Source organism: Carcharodon carcharias, chromosome 3 (assembly GCF_017639515.1).
Source record: "Carcharodon carcharias isolate sCarCar2 chromosome 3, sCarCar2.pri, whole genome shotgun sequence".
NCBI lineage: Eukaryota > Metazoa > Chordata > Chondrichthyes > Lamniformes > Lamnidae > Carcharodon > Carcharodon carcharias.
The window spans coordinates 37,814,675-37,828,110 of record NC_054469.1 but is presented as its reverse complement, the minus strand read 5'-3'; the positions used below and the strand labels follow the sequence as shown (position 1 = coordinate 37,828,110).

The window sequence follows — 13,436 nt, the reverse complement described above, 5'->3', positions numbered from 1 at the left end:
CATTAAACTCCATCTGCCAAGTTTTTTGCCCACTTACTCAACCTGTCTATATCCCCTTGTTTGCATACATGAGCCATAAGGAAACTGTTTTATAAATATAACAGTGAAATGAAATAAGTTTTCGCTCCCGAGCTTCAGGATTTTGTTTCTACAAAATTAAGCATGCCCACCTCTGCTAGTGAACATTTTTCTGCAATCTTTAATTTTTTTTCCTTTTTTAAAACTAATTCAGTTCCCTAATGAATGATGTTGCACGTTCTGCCTCAGTGTTCCTACGTGAAGAAGCATACCATGTTCTAATACCTGTCAGTGCAAAGCACAGTAACATCTAATTCCTTCATTTTTGATAACCTTGAATCTATTCATGTGTTTCAAATTCACTAACCCATGGGAACAACCTTTCATAGTTTACAAAACTTTTCATAATTTTGGAAATGTCTCATAGATCCCACCCTTTGCCCACCTCTGTTCAAGTGAAAACAGCCCTGAATACGTTGACTCTTTCTTCAAAACTCTAATCTCTCATACCCAGTGTCATCCTGGTGAATTTTTTTTTGTATCCTTTCCCTGGCTGTCACATTTATCTTGCAATAGGTGCCAGTAACCCAGAATTGGCCCCAGGGGCCCAATCAATATTTTGTATAAAATCAACTTTAATTCCTTTTATATTTAGAGTCCCCATTTATGAGATGCAGAATCCTTCTGATTTTTGTTTTTAAGCACTCACGCCCTTAAAGACCTTTGTTTCTGCACCTCCAAATCTTCCTCTGTTAGGAAAGTCACTTCTAGGCTAAAAATGAATTTAAACATGATTTTCTGTGCAGTCAACAAAAAACAATACAGGCATTTTGCAGGTTACCTTATGTAATAATTGCTGTGCTGAGAGAAACAGAGTTAATATTACAAGTAAATGACCTTTCATCAGAAGCAATGTAAGGTCTTCAACCTAAAATGCCCAGCTTGTTTCTGTCTCCACAGATGCTGTCTGACCTACTGAATATTTCCAACATTTTCTGTTTTTCAGGTTTACAGTATCTGCATATATCACTTCTGTTTTTAGAATATACTTCTTTTGTTCCTGATTTAAAAACTAGAAAGTTGATTCCATGCATAAGGGCCCATACTTGTTTATCCCTCAAAAAAATCAGGAAATGGCCATGCCAGTGAATTCGACTGTGCAAATACACTGCTGTGCTTACTTTCCTGAATTTTCCACTCTCCACTGCTGGGTTACTTTCTTTGGCCATGACTGGTCTAGTTTACCTAAAAAAGGACACAAAATTGATGATATTGCAGGTAAGTGCCAATTGGCCAGGTTTCACCAATAAGGCAGACAAAATGCTATTGACCAAAGTCACCCAGAGAAAAAACAGAAGTATTATAATTTCTATTCAACAACAAAAACAAGAAGTGCTGGAAAAACTCAGGTCTGATAGCATCTGTGGAGAGAAAGACAGAGTTAATGTTTTGAGTCCGTATGACTCTTCTTCAGAACTGAAGAAGAGTCATACGGACTCGCAACATTAACTCTGTCTCTCTCTCCACAGATGCTGTCAGACCTGCTGAGTTTTTCCAGCACTTTTTGTTTGTGTTTCAGATTTCCAGCATCCACAGTATTTTGCCCTTACAATTTTTATTCATTGCTATCAAAATAAAAGACATTAATATCCAGGTTTTTAGAATCAAAGAAACATCCTCCAGGGCATTTGATGACTGGATGTGCAAGTTAGATTCAAGAGGTCATCCTCATAAGCATCTGTGAAATGTACAGTTGTGCCCACAGTAAATTCATACTTTATGATACTCTTGCTTCGTACTTGTTAATATTGAACCTTGTAAATTGTCTTAACAGATACTACCCGGAGTGAGGATAATCATTGCCAATCCTGAAACAAAAGGACCACTGGGTGACTCGCACCTCGGAGAGGTGAATTATGAAACATGTTTCTTCAGTTTAAAAACAATTTTCTTTTGAGATGTAAATTTCCTTATGTCATAAATATCTGGTTTCATTGGGCAATGTCATAGCAGAGGCTATTCAAGGTCCAGTGTACACCAACTCTAATTGAGGTAATGTGCTATGGCTATACCAAAACAATTTCTGAGAAAGCTGGCTTAGCACCTCTGTAAAATTATGCATGTTTCTGTGGATTTCACTTAGATGACATCTTCATTCTCCTACCTCTCCATGTGTTGTCTTCTCACTCTTTCATTTAAAATGTTTTTTTGATATCTGTTCCAAATTTACTTTTCACTATTTTTGAGTTAGATTTTCTGACCCCACTTCCAGTTTAGATCCACAAGAGTTTGCCTCTGCTTTCTTCATTGCCTTGATAGAGTTCTATGTATGGAGTTGGAAAAATGAGGAAGTTAAGTTTACTCATTCTTTGAATGAAGTTCCATCTTCACATGTTCATCCACAACTGGGAGTACCTCTAATTTTTCCACTTGGGCCTACCTATTTTCTTTGTTTTTTTTCACTGCTCCAAAGTCCATTCACTAGCTACTGACTCCATCCCTCACCCTGGCAGTAGTCTGAGACTAAACTAGTCTGTTTACAGCCTTGGTGTGACATTTGACTTCGAGATAAGCTTTCAACCATACATTCAAGTCACCATTAAGACTGCCTATTTCCATCGCCTGATTTCACCTCTGTCTCAACTCATTGGCTGCTAACACCCTCATCCATGCATTTGTTATCTCTAGACTCCATGATTTCAATGCAGTTCTGGCTGGAGTCTCAGATGCTATCTCCATAAACTTTAAGTCATCCAAAACTCTGCTGCCTGATGTCTTAACTCGCACCAAGTCCCATACCCCATCACCCCTGTGCTTGCTAACATATGTTGGCTCCTGGTCGACAACAACTTGATTTTAAAATTCTCAGCCTTGTTTTAAAACCCCTCCATTGCCTCGGCCCTCCCTTTTTCTCTGTAATTTCCTCTAGCCATACAACCTTCCAAAATATTTGCACTCATCTAATTCTGGCCGCTTGCGAATCCCTGATTTCAATCACTTACCATGGATGGCTGCACCTTTGATTGTCTAAGTATTAAGCTTTGGAATTTTCTCCCTACACTGCTTTGTTTCCTTACCTCACATTCCTCTTTTAAGACATTCCTTAAAACCTTTGACCAAGCTTTTGGTCATCTCACCTAATATGTCCTTATGTGACTCAGTAACACACTTGGTTTATAAAACTTCTGCAAAGCACCATGGAATGTTTTGTCACATTAAAGGTGCTATATAAGTATAAGCTGTTGTTGAATCTTCTATGGTTCTTAACATATTTTAGAAGTCAGAGCACTAAGGCCGTAACTGTGAATGAAGCCTTCTATTTTGTACAATGAGGGATGATCGCCTGGATAAAATAGACTATGCATGACTGTGCAAAATTCTTAATTGAACTGTGAACCCAAGGATGTTCCCACTCCACATTGAAATTTCTGCTTGAATGTGAACATCCATTTGAAGACTGAGGAAGATGTCACAATCTAGCAATCTTAATTTTTCCTCGAATGTGCTTCCTTGTTTCTCTTGCTTTATTTGTGGTTTACTTTCACCTTCAACTCTCTCTGTATATTTCTCCCATTCCTACTGCAGCTTTATTTTGTGGATGTTAATGTGTATTTGAATTATGATATCAATGATCGCAGATAAAGAGAATCCCAGTGCATTATTTACTACATAAATTACATGCACTGAATGTAACAGTGATTGCACTGGTCTCAGCAAAGGCCTTTTAATATGCTCTACCTTTCATTATAAACAAGCTCTCTTCAATGAAGTAGCTTTTACTGAACTGTAAGACATTAACATTTGCTCGTAGATTTTCCATGGCGTTGTTCATGAATGATCTTGACCAATTTATGATGGCTGCAGTGGTACCAGTTACTGTTCATTGATTTCCTGCAAGTTCTTTCTCATATACTTTCTTTCTCTGTCTCCCCATTCATATAAACATGCATAATATAGTGCCATTAACATAGAAAACTGTCCCAAGGCACTTCTCAACTAGCTGTTAAACTCAATATAGCGATTGAATGACAAATTGCAAAACAGAAGTATTTTGTTGGATTGTGACAAAGCAGTGATTCATGTTTTTCTCAAATGGACAGATATGGGTTCATAGTGCTCATAATGCTAGTGGATATTTCACCATTTATGGAGATGAATCACTTCAATCAGACCACTTTAATTCACGTTTGAGTTTTGGAGACACACAAACTGTATGGGCCCGAACAGGTTACTTGGGATTTCTTAGACGGACTGATCTTACAGATGCAAACGGAGGTGAGCACTAGAATGCAGGAATACACATTCAAATTTTCAGAGTAATACATCATCAGAGTTTGTTTTTTAAATCTCTTATTGGACTTGATGGACCTTTCCTTGTTCTTAATTTATTTCTTTATCTTGCATTGTATTCAGGAAATTCAGATACATTGTTTTCTATGTTAGAAAATGTCCATAATTTAAGTTTCAGATGGGTTTGATGAAGTCTATAATTTGTGTTTTGTTAGAGCGACATGATGCATTGTATGTTGTGGGTGCCTTGGATGAAGCAATGGAGTTGCGGGGAATGAGATATCACCCCATTGATATCGAAACATCTGTGATTCGTGCCCACAAGAGCATCACTGAATGGTAGGTGTTTCTGTGCCTGGCAAACATTTTACTTGCAGTGAGAAGTTTTCTTGTTTTGAGCAGTATAGGACAGTTCTGTAAGTCATGAAGTTTAGTCCTTTATCACATAACTCATGCTATTCTATTGAGATGTTAATTAGCATTTTTGTATCAATTTTAATTACTGTGGTTAGATCATTCTCAAATGGCTATTTTGCCGTCTTAGATTGCAATGACACCCATCTTCCTGCTAAAAAGGGGTATAGAGTTTTAATGAGATTTCAAGACAAATCTTCACCACCTCTTCTTTCCCTTCCTTGCAAAATAATTTTAAAAAACTAATTATTGCTTAAAAAAAAGAGACATCTAAGCTTTTCGTCTTGAATTCATCAGGACATTCGCAAGAATACCAATATAAGTGGAAAAACAACTATTTATACTGTATGTGAAGAGAGTTCTGATTGGTTGGCAAATGTCACTCTCTTCACATACAGTATAAATTGCTGTTTTCTCCCTTATATTGGTATCCTGCGAGTGTCCTGAATAGTGCAAGATGAAAAGCTCAGACCTCTCTTTTATCAGCAATACTCAAATTCTGTACTGCCTAACGACTATAAAAAAATGAACTCTTACCCAAAAAATAAGCACAATGTTAAAGGCTTTATACCTGAAGAAAGCATGCATTATATACATAAGCAGAAAAAAAATGATATAAAACCCTGGAGATTTAAATAAGAAACTGCAAAACACATGAGCCAATAAGTGATGAATGCAAAGCTTGTAGTGACAAAAGAAACAAGAAATGCAAAGATATGAAAAATGGCTGAAATTGGAGGGAAGTGGGTAGGAATAATCACCTTCAAGGGGAAATGACATATACCATTTAATAAAGTTGTGTACTGCTGAAAAAATAAATTTTGCTGAAGCTTTTTGCCTTGCACACATCAGAACAATCGCAAGAATACCAGTGTCAGGGGAAGCAACAACTTTATATTGTATGAAAAGAGAGTGCTGATTGGTTGGCAAGTGGACTCTGACTGGTAGAGGCATTGCCATGGATAATGCACCAGTTGATGGTAACTGACAGTTAACTGCCAAACATTGTTTGAAATTTAAACCAGGCAATTTGAGTGATTGATCAAGGCATTGTCCTGTGGAATGAACCAGCGAATGCCTATCACTTACTTTCTTTAGCTGAAATAGGCACATGTGTGTACATGTTCTTCCTGTCTGCCAGTAACAGAGTGTATTAATATATGTAACTTCCAGTACACACAAGTACACTGCGAGCCCAACTGACAGCTTAAATTGGTTGTCAGCGTAATTTTTAGCACACCGAGGATTATTTAAATGTTGTCCCATCGACTAATGTTGGAGACCGCGTTTTGAGTTTTGCAAGCACGGGCTGGTGAATACAGTCTGTACCTTGCTCATTGTGAACAGCTGAAGGGACATGCTGTTTGATATGATACGCCAGTCTTTGGGACATACGGCCCACATACCTAGCATCACACTGGCACTGAAATTCATATACCACATTACTCATTTGTATGACAAGCATGTCTTTTTGGCATGACGGTAGCATCCTGTTAGTGGCGAATACCATTCATGTTGCTACTGCATAGTAGCAGCGTGAAACAGCAAGCTTCACCTGTTGCTCAAATATTTGAGGTACTTGCCCTTCCAGGGTAATCTGTGGTAGAGTGGGCACTTTTCAGGGCCAAAAATGATGGCTTTAGGCCTGTCCATTAGTTTGCATTATATACAGCACGAAATGATCTGATCAGGGTGGCCATTAACCTGCAGGATGTCTTGATGTGCCCTATTTCAGCATCAAGCTTGCATGCTGAGCAAATGGCTTATGCCCTATATACGAGGTTGCCGATAAGGCCAACCTTAGCGTGTGAAACTGTAAGAATCCCAGTGTGTGTATTGACCAGTGAATCGTGATAGAGAACCCAACTAGTATGTCAAGGAAAGGAAGTTAATTTGACTGTTCCATTTCAAAGGTGAATTTGAGGGCAGGATGGAGCCCATTAAGACATGCAAGGAAATTATTACATGTTGCTATGGATTTAAATATAGCAAATGTATCATCCACATATCAGAAATATATAAGTGGTAGGAAGGTAGATGTCATCCCATCCAAGACACTTTTCTCACGACGATGTTTGTGAGAGCTGGGCCTAGAGGGGATCCCATGGCAATGCCATCTATTTGGGCATACATGGTGTCTTTAAAGCTGAACTCAACTGCTCGAGTTGCTGAGTTCATAAGTTCAGTGAATACCAATTCACGCAATGGCGGTGGGTCTAGACTGCCATGATATAGTGCTGCAGCGCAAATATCTATGGCTTCTTTAACTGGAACTTTGGTGAATAGGCTAGTAATGTCAAATGAGCACTTGGACACAGCATTGCTATTGATATGCAAGTCCTATATGGCCTTCTCAAATGTGAAAGAATCCTTCACCGTGTATTTGGAAAACTTGTTCAAAACTGCTTATAACAATTCACCTAGCCATTTGGCCAATTTATGCTGTGCAGAACTGGTCATAGATAAGATAGGGCGTAAAGGGACATCATCTTTGTGTGACTTGGGCAGCCCATACATGCACAGGCACAGCAAGCCATGAGGACAAACCCTGTCATATATATCATGCAACAGCTCATCGCTCTTACACAAGTCCAACAAGCATTTTTTGCTTACTTTCAAGTAAGGCTGTCCAGTCATGTTGAGCAGCAAGTCCAATAGATAAGAATTTGGACCCATCATTAAGAATGACATGCATTTTGTTAAATTGGTCACGGTTGTTAAGGATGATCACCTTGGAAAGGCAAGGTATCTCAAAAAGTTGAGCAACAGGTGAAGCTAGCTGTTTCACGCTGCTACTATGCAATAGCAACACAAGTATTCACCATGAACAGGATGCTGCTGTCAATCAAAAAAGATTTTGTGCCTATCACACAAATGAGTAATGTGGTATTTGAATTTCAGTGTCAGTGTGTTGCTAGATATGTAGGCCGTACGTCCCAGAAGACTGGCAGATTGTAGCAAATAGCCTGTCCCTTCTGCTGTTCGCAAGGGGCAAAGTACAGTCCGTACCCAACCAGCTTGTGCTTGCAAAACTCAAAACACAGTGTCCAACATTAGATGTCATCCCATGATGGGAACCATTTGCTAAATAATCCTCAGTGTGCTAAAACTTAGGCTGACGACCACTTTAAGATTGTCAGTTTGGCTTGCAGTGTGGTACTGGAAGCTGCATATATTAATACGCAATGACCTGTTCTTTGCAGACAGAAAGAATATGTGCACACATTGTGCCTGTTTCAGCTAAACAAAATAAATGATAGGCATTTCCTGGTTCATTCCTCAGGACAATGCCTTGAGCAATCAGGGTCAAGCTGCCAGGTTTAAATTTCAAACAATGTTTGGCAGTTAACTGTCAGTCACCATTCTCCATAGCAATGCCTCAACCAATCAGAGTCCACTTGGCAACCTATTAGCATTCTTGTCTCATACAGTATAAAGCTGTTGCTTCCTCTGACATTAGTATTCTTGTGATTGTTCTGATGAGTGCAAGACGAAAAGCTTTGACAAAATGTCTTTTTTCACCAATACTCAAATTTCGTACTACCAAACAACTAAGCTCTGAAGAAGAGCCATACGGACCCAAAACATTAACTCTGTTTTTCTCTCCACAGATGCTTTCAGACCTGAGTTTTTCCAGCATTTTTTGTTTTTGTTTCAGATTTCCAGCACCCGCAGTATTTTGCCTTTAACTAAATTTACTTGTGCTGTGGTGGAAGGTGTGGGCAGAGATTTACAGGGGAGAAGAGAAATTTTTACACTCGAAGTTTTTAGAATCTTAAACACCCCACGTGGTTAGGTGGTGGAAGCTGATTCCATGACTAATTTTAAAAGGGAGTTGAGTGGATACTTGATGAGAAGCTTATGGACCAAAAGTGAAGGTGTGCAACTAAGCAAACTTCACTTTCAAAGAGCCAGCATAGGCATGATGGGCTGAATGGCCTCATTCTGTGGTATGCATTTCATTGATTTAGAATGACTGCTTAGATCTATATAGTAACAATGTTAGTCTCTTTGCAGTTCCATGTCAGAATGCAAAATGGGTGAAATGCGTGGAGGTTACCAAAGGCAAGATTGCAATTTAAGGATAATGTAGCTTGGCAAGCTGGTGAAGAAGGGTATGGAAAGATAAGCTAGAGACATGAATAAAGGTTCTAGTGACAATTGGCGCAAAGGGGAAGGTAGCAGCAGAGGTAGGTAATATTTTGAAGGTGGAAGTAGGTAATGGTGATGGAACGGAGTTGAAAAGGAGTTTGGACTGTAATCAAATTTGGCCATAGAGTGGGAGGGGTGATTTTCTTTTCAGGTGGTTGAGACAAATTTAGCAATAGACATCCAGGCCAGACATGTTACATGTGTGTGCAAGCTTATGTGTGTGCAAGAGAAGTAGTGAGGATGGGAAATTGAGTGTGATTTGGTGTGGATAAAGCTGGTAAAAGAGAAAGCAAGGCAGTTGTTGAATAGCCTAAACGAGACAACAAAATCCTGGTGAATGCAGATAGGAGAGGGAGTTGCTAAAGATGCTAGTGAGGGATCTGAGAGGCAGAGTTTCTAGGGATGTAGGGTGATGGTGCAGAGATTAGGGCAAGAGAGATGATGTGGATAACAAGGGAGGTGAAGAAGTGTTTGGTCATGGCATGTTAGTGATGAAGTCTTTGGAGGTGGAGAAACCTTATATTGCGGAGGTGGTCTCGCATATAGGTGCGGGTACCGACACATTGGGTGAGAAACGTGGAAGGGATATTTCAACAAGAAATAGCCAGGGGCTTTGAATAATGTTAGGATTTGAGGACCTTGAAAGAGAGGTGGGAAGGCGTGGCAAAGGTTGAGCTGCTTGGAAGTGTTTGAAAGAAAATAGTAGGAGGGTAGATTGAATTTAAATCTTGTGATGAGTTAAATTAGACATGGTGGCAAATTTAGTGGAACATGTAGTTAAATAGGGTTGCCTAGATAAGGAAAAATAAGTTGCTGTGAACGAACTAGATTTTGATTGGCTCCAGGAGGAAGTCATGGATGGGAACTTGTAGGGATGGCTGTGGAAAAGTAGTTAAGGTTATTTAATGTGATGAGCAAATGCTGTATGATACTTCTGGTGAACCAAGGTATGTGAATAAGGGGCTGCTAAAGAGGAAGAAATATTTGTTGATCAGTGTTAACCCATTTCTTTTTAGCTTAAATCGGATATATAATATATTTTGCTTCATTCCAAATAAACTGCTTCCTCCATATTTCTCCTTTTTTATTTTCCTCCAGTGCGGTGTTTACCTGGACAAATCTTTTGGTGGTGGTGGTGGAACTGGACGGATCAGAACAGGAGGCTTTGGACCTTGTTCCTTTGGTCACTAACGTGGTTCTGGAGGAACATTACCTAATTGTAGGAGTAGTAGTTGTGGTTGATGTTGGAGTGATTCCTATAAACTCTCGTGGAGAAAAACAACGCATGCATTTAAGGGATGGATTTCTGGCAGACCAACTAGATCCGATCTATGTGGCCTACAACATGTAGCCTCTTGTTCTAAGGCTTCCATTAACTATGTGTATGTATATATGTAAAAAGAACTCTTGGTGTTCACCACAAAATGTGCAGAAGCCGATAGACGATACTTGCTCCACAGAGGGACTTCCTGCACTTGCAAGCACTAGTGACTCGCCACAAAGATGTGAAACTATCCCTCTGTACCACAGACATTTAACAGGCAAAGACAATGATATGTACACAACTCTTTGAAAGTCAAAAGCCCATTATGGAGCCTGTTTCTTGCTTGTTGGTTGATTAACTGCTTTTGAAGTAAGTGTACTATCTGCGCTCTGTATTTTTAAGTTATATCAGCTGAAGTTGCTTACGTTTTTTAATCTGCCCTCTAAGGGGGTGCTTTTTATGTATTCACATACTGTGGCAAAAGCAAGTATTTTAGATTGTTGATTCTTGAGATTTGGTCAAAAATTGTCAAAAAGTTGTAAACAAGGAACCTTCTATCTAGAAATGACTGGTTTAGGATATTTTGCCCCTCCTTTTTTTTTCTTATGTCTGGTATTTGATATAAAGAGGTACAAAAGTAACGTCCACCCTGTCAGCACCTTAACAGCTGCACCGAAATCATAAACTCCCTCTCAAAGCAGGGCTCGGCAAACCTGATAAGCCAGTCAGGAGGAGGTGTCTGCTACCTAACAATATGGGTGTTTATTGTTGGTGTAGCCACTGAAGGCGTATCAGTTATGTTTTCGCTTGTGTGATGATATCATTGTACTACAAACAGGAGAAAAAAATACTGAGTAACTTCATATCATGTAATTATGTACAAAACAGTTTTAATTTATTTTGTTCTCTTTAGAAGTATATGAAGAGAAAGACATTTGAGAATGTTTTCCTCTTTTAAGTGTTTGCTAATAAGAGGCAAAGTGTTGCATTATTTTATGTGGATAGCTTCACATCAGCACACTATATTCGAGGTAATTCATCGGATCTATGGTTTTACCAATGGAAGAGACATTGAAAGTCCAGTAATTCTTACTTGCATGGTGTCCTGGTTTTTAAATGAACAACGGTCAAGTCATTCACTCAGCCCACCTCAGAGGTGTCGTATCTCAGTGCGTGAAGTGACCCGCAAGCAACTTCCATCAGAAGATCCCAGCTTGTGAAAAGATCAGTGGACATCTTTATGCTTGTGAATTAACTGAGGTTTAAAGTGCACTAAAAAAATTTGAAAAATCAATAAAAAAAAATTGTATTGTGCCAGATTGCCTGGTGTTCATTGATAACTTTGTGTTGGCATGTGCACACACACACTGCTGTTAGACTCTCCGCATGTGGCAGGTTAAACAGAGTAGATTGTGTGTTTTCTAAGATGTGTGCATGCTTAATGCTCCTGTGTGACTTCAGATTCTGAACTGACAGCTATTTATGATAGTTTCAAACTTTTTACTGCTGCTAATTGTGTTTATAGTAAAGCTTTTTCTTAACTTGTTATGGGTTTGTAAGAATTGAAAAAAATCATAAAGCAACTAGCTGCAAAAGAGCCGTTTTGCCAGTAAACACACTTTGAAATATTGAGTTAAAATATAGGATATAAGAAACTAATGTACAAGAATAGGTGTTAATTTTTTACAGTTAAATTTTTTGCAACAATATATTTTACATTAAAATGTCAGGTTTTTAAATTTTTTTCTGATAGGGTGCAGTGTACACAGAAAATTGGTGGCTGACAACTTTCCTCCATATTTGTTACAATCCCATCCCCCATCTCCCATCCTTCTGTAAGCTTTTTGCCATTTGTCAACACCTTCTTCCATCTGCTTCTTACTGAGATGGTAAGAGAGCCTGGTCCGCTGTTGATTTCTCTCTGCCCTTGGAAATGTTGCTTTGTGGTTAATTGATAGGAGGTGTAAGTTAAGCAGAGCCAGATCAACGACACATCACTTTTCCTGCTCACCTGAGATAAAAAGCATTCAATCGTACGTTGCAACATGACAGCAGCATTGCTGAAGATTAAACAGGCCATACGTCAGTTTAGAGTGGATCGGCAGCTTTGGAGCTGCCTGGTCGGGTGTGAGAAACATTTCGCAATGGGCTGCCTTAATGAGTGGATGTTGAATATCCCCCAGTGTATGAAAATGATGTTTGTCATGAATGAGGAAGTAGACTATATAACAATGGCAACAACGCTGCTTTTCTTTTACTGAGACCTAAATCCATGCTTTTAATCTAGCACATTACCTCTAAGGTTTATACATTTTCAAAGCCAGGTTTGTTGTGTCCTCTGCTACCTGCCATTTGTAAAGAGAGTCTAACATTTACTATTTGTAGTAAAGTAGGTTTCTTGTTTCGTTGTGAGAGTGGAAGAAGCAACCATCCAGAGTCCTACTAGACTCAGCAATAAAGAAGGCTTGTCCTTTATTAGAAAACTTACTATAGATAAACCATGCATTAGAATGTATAAAAACAGTTTGTCTTGTGACCTAGTGCTTTGAAGTAAAACAAAACCATGTAATGAAACTCGATGCACATGCACAAAATGGAAGGTACATGAAGATCATATAATGTCAAAACTAATCAGAACAGGATCAGATTCCTCATGGTGCTTGTTATTATTATTATTATTATCCTGCTTGACACTTTACCCAAGGGAAGACTGTCCCTTTATCAGTTGAATGTTAGCAGCGTTGAGTCGTGTAGTCTGATGAATGGTAAGAGAATTTCATGTACTCAACCAATCACAATGGATTTTACTGTGCAAAGGACAGCAATCTTTCTTGTATGTTAAACCACCAGTACGCTTTGTACATCTGTGATAACGCCTGTTTTATATTCAAATGAACAAATAAAAGCTTTTATTTTTGTTGCTCTGAAAACACCTCATCTGTCTTCATTCAGTGTAAATATTTCCCAGCAATGCCCTTAATTAGCTAACACTCCTGTAGCCTTCAATTGCATCCTCTTTGAGATTAGTCAAGATCCTTTTCACAAAGGTTGAAAATAGTTGCTGTTTTGGCCCTATGACAGTTCTTGGATATATAACACCAAAAATTACAAGTTGGCAGAATATTATACAAACAATCTGATATACGAGCTGTATGATTGCAAAAGTCTGTAGCCCATCTAACTGGTTCTAAAACACCTCAATTTCACAATCCTTCAAATGTCAGTGCTATTAAGGTTGCTGTATAAATGCAGTTTGTTATTGTTCTTTTCATCAATTCCCTTAAGAATCTTGAATTCT

At 38.7% G+C, this 13,436-nt stretch overlaps 1 protein-coding gene across 4 annotated transcripts in view; it reads left to right on the top strand.

Moving 5' to 3' along the window:
• dip2ca (disco-interacting protein 2 homolog Ca) overlaps positions 1-13,068 on the top strand; it is a 594,426-nt gene extending 581,358 nt beyond the window's left edge. For all 4 annotated transcript variants that reach the window (XM_041184372.1, XM_041184370.1, XM_041184371.1 and 1 more), the window contains 4 exons: positions 1,853-1,927; positions 4,119-4,293; positions 4,524-4,647; positions 9,973-13,068. In XM_041184372.1, the coding sequence (XP_041040306.1) occupies positions 1,853-1,927; positions 4,119-4,293; positions 4,524-4,647; positions 9,973-10,225 (627 nt within the window). In that variant the 3' untranslated portion in view covers positions 10,226-13,068. The remainder of the gene's footprint in view (positions 1-1,852; positions 1,928-4,118; positions 4,294-4,523; positions 4,648-9,972) is intronic.
• Positions 13,069-13,436: the final 368 nt, after the last annotated feature.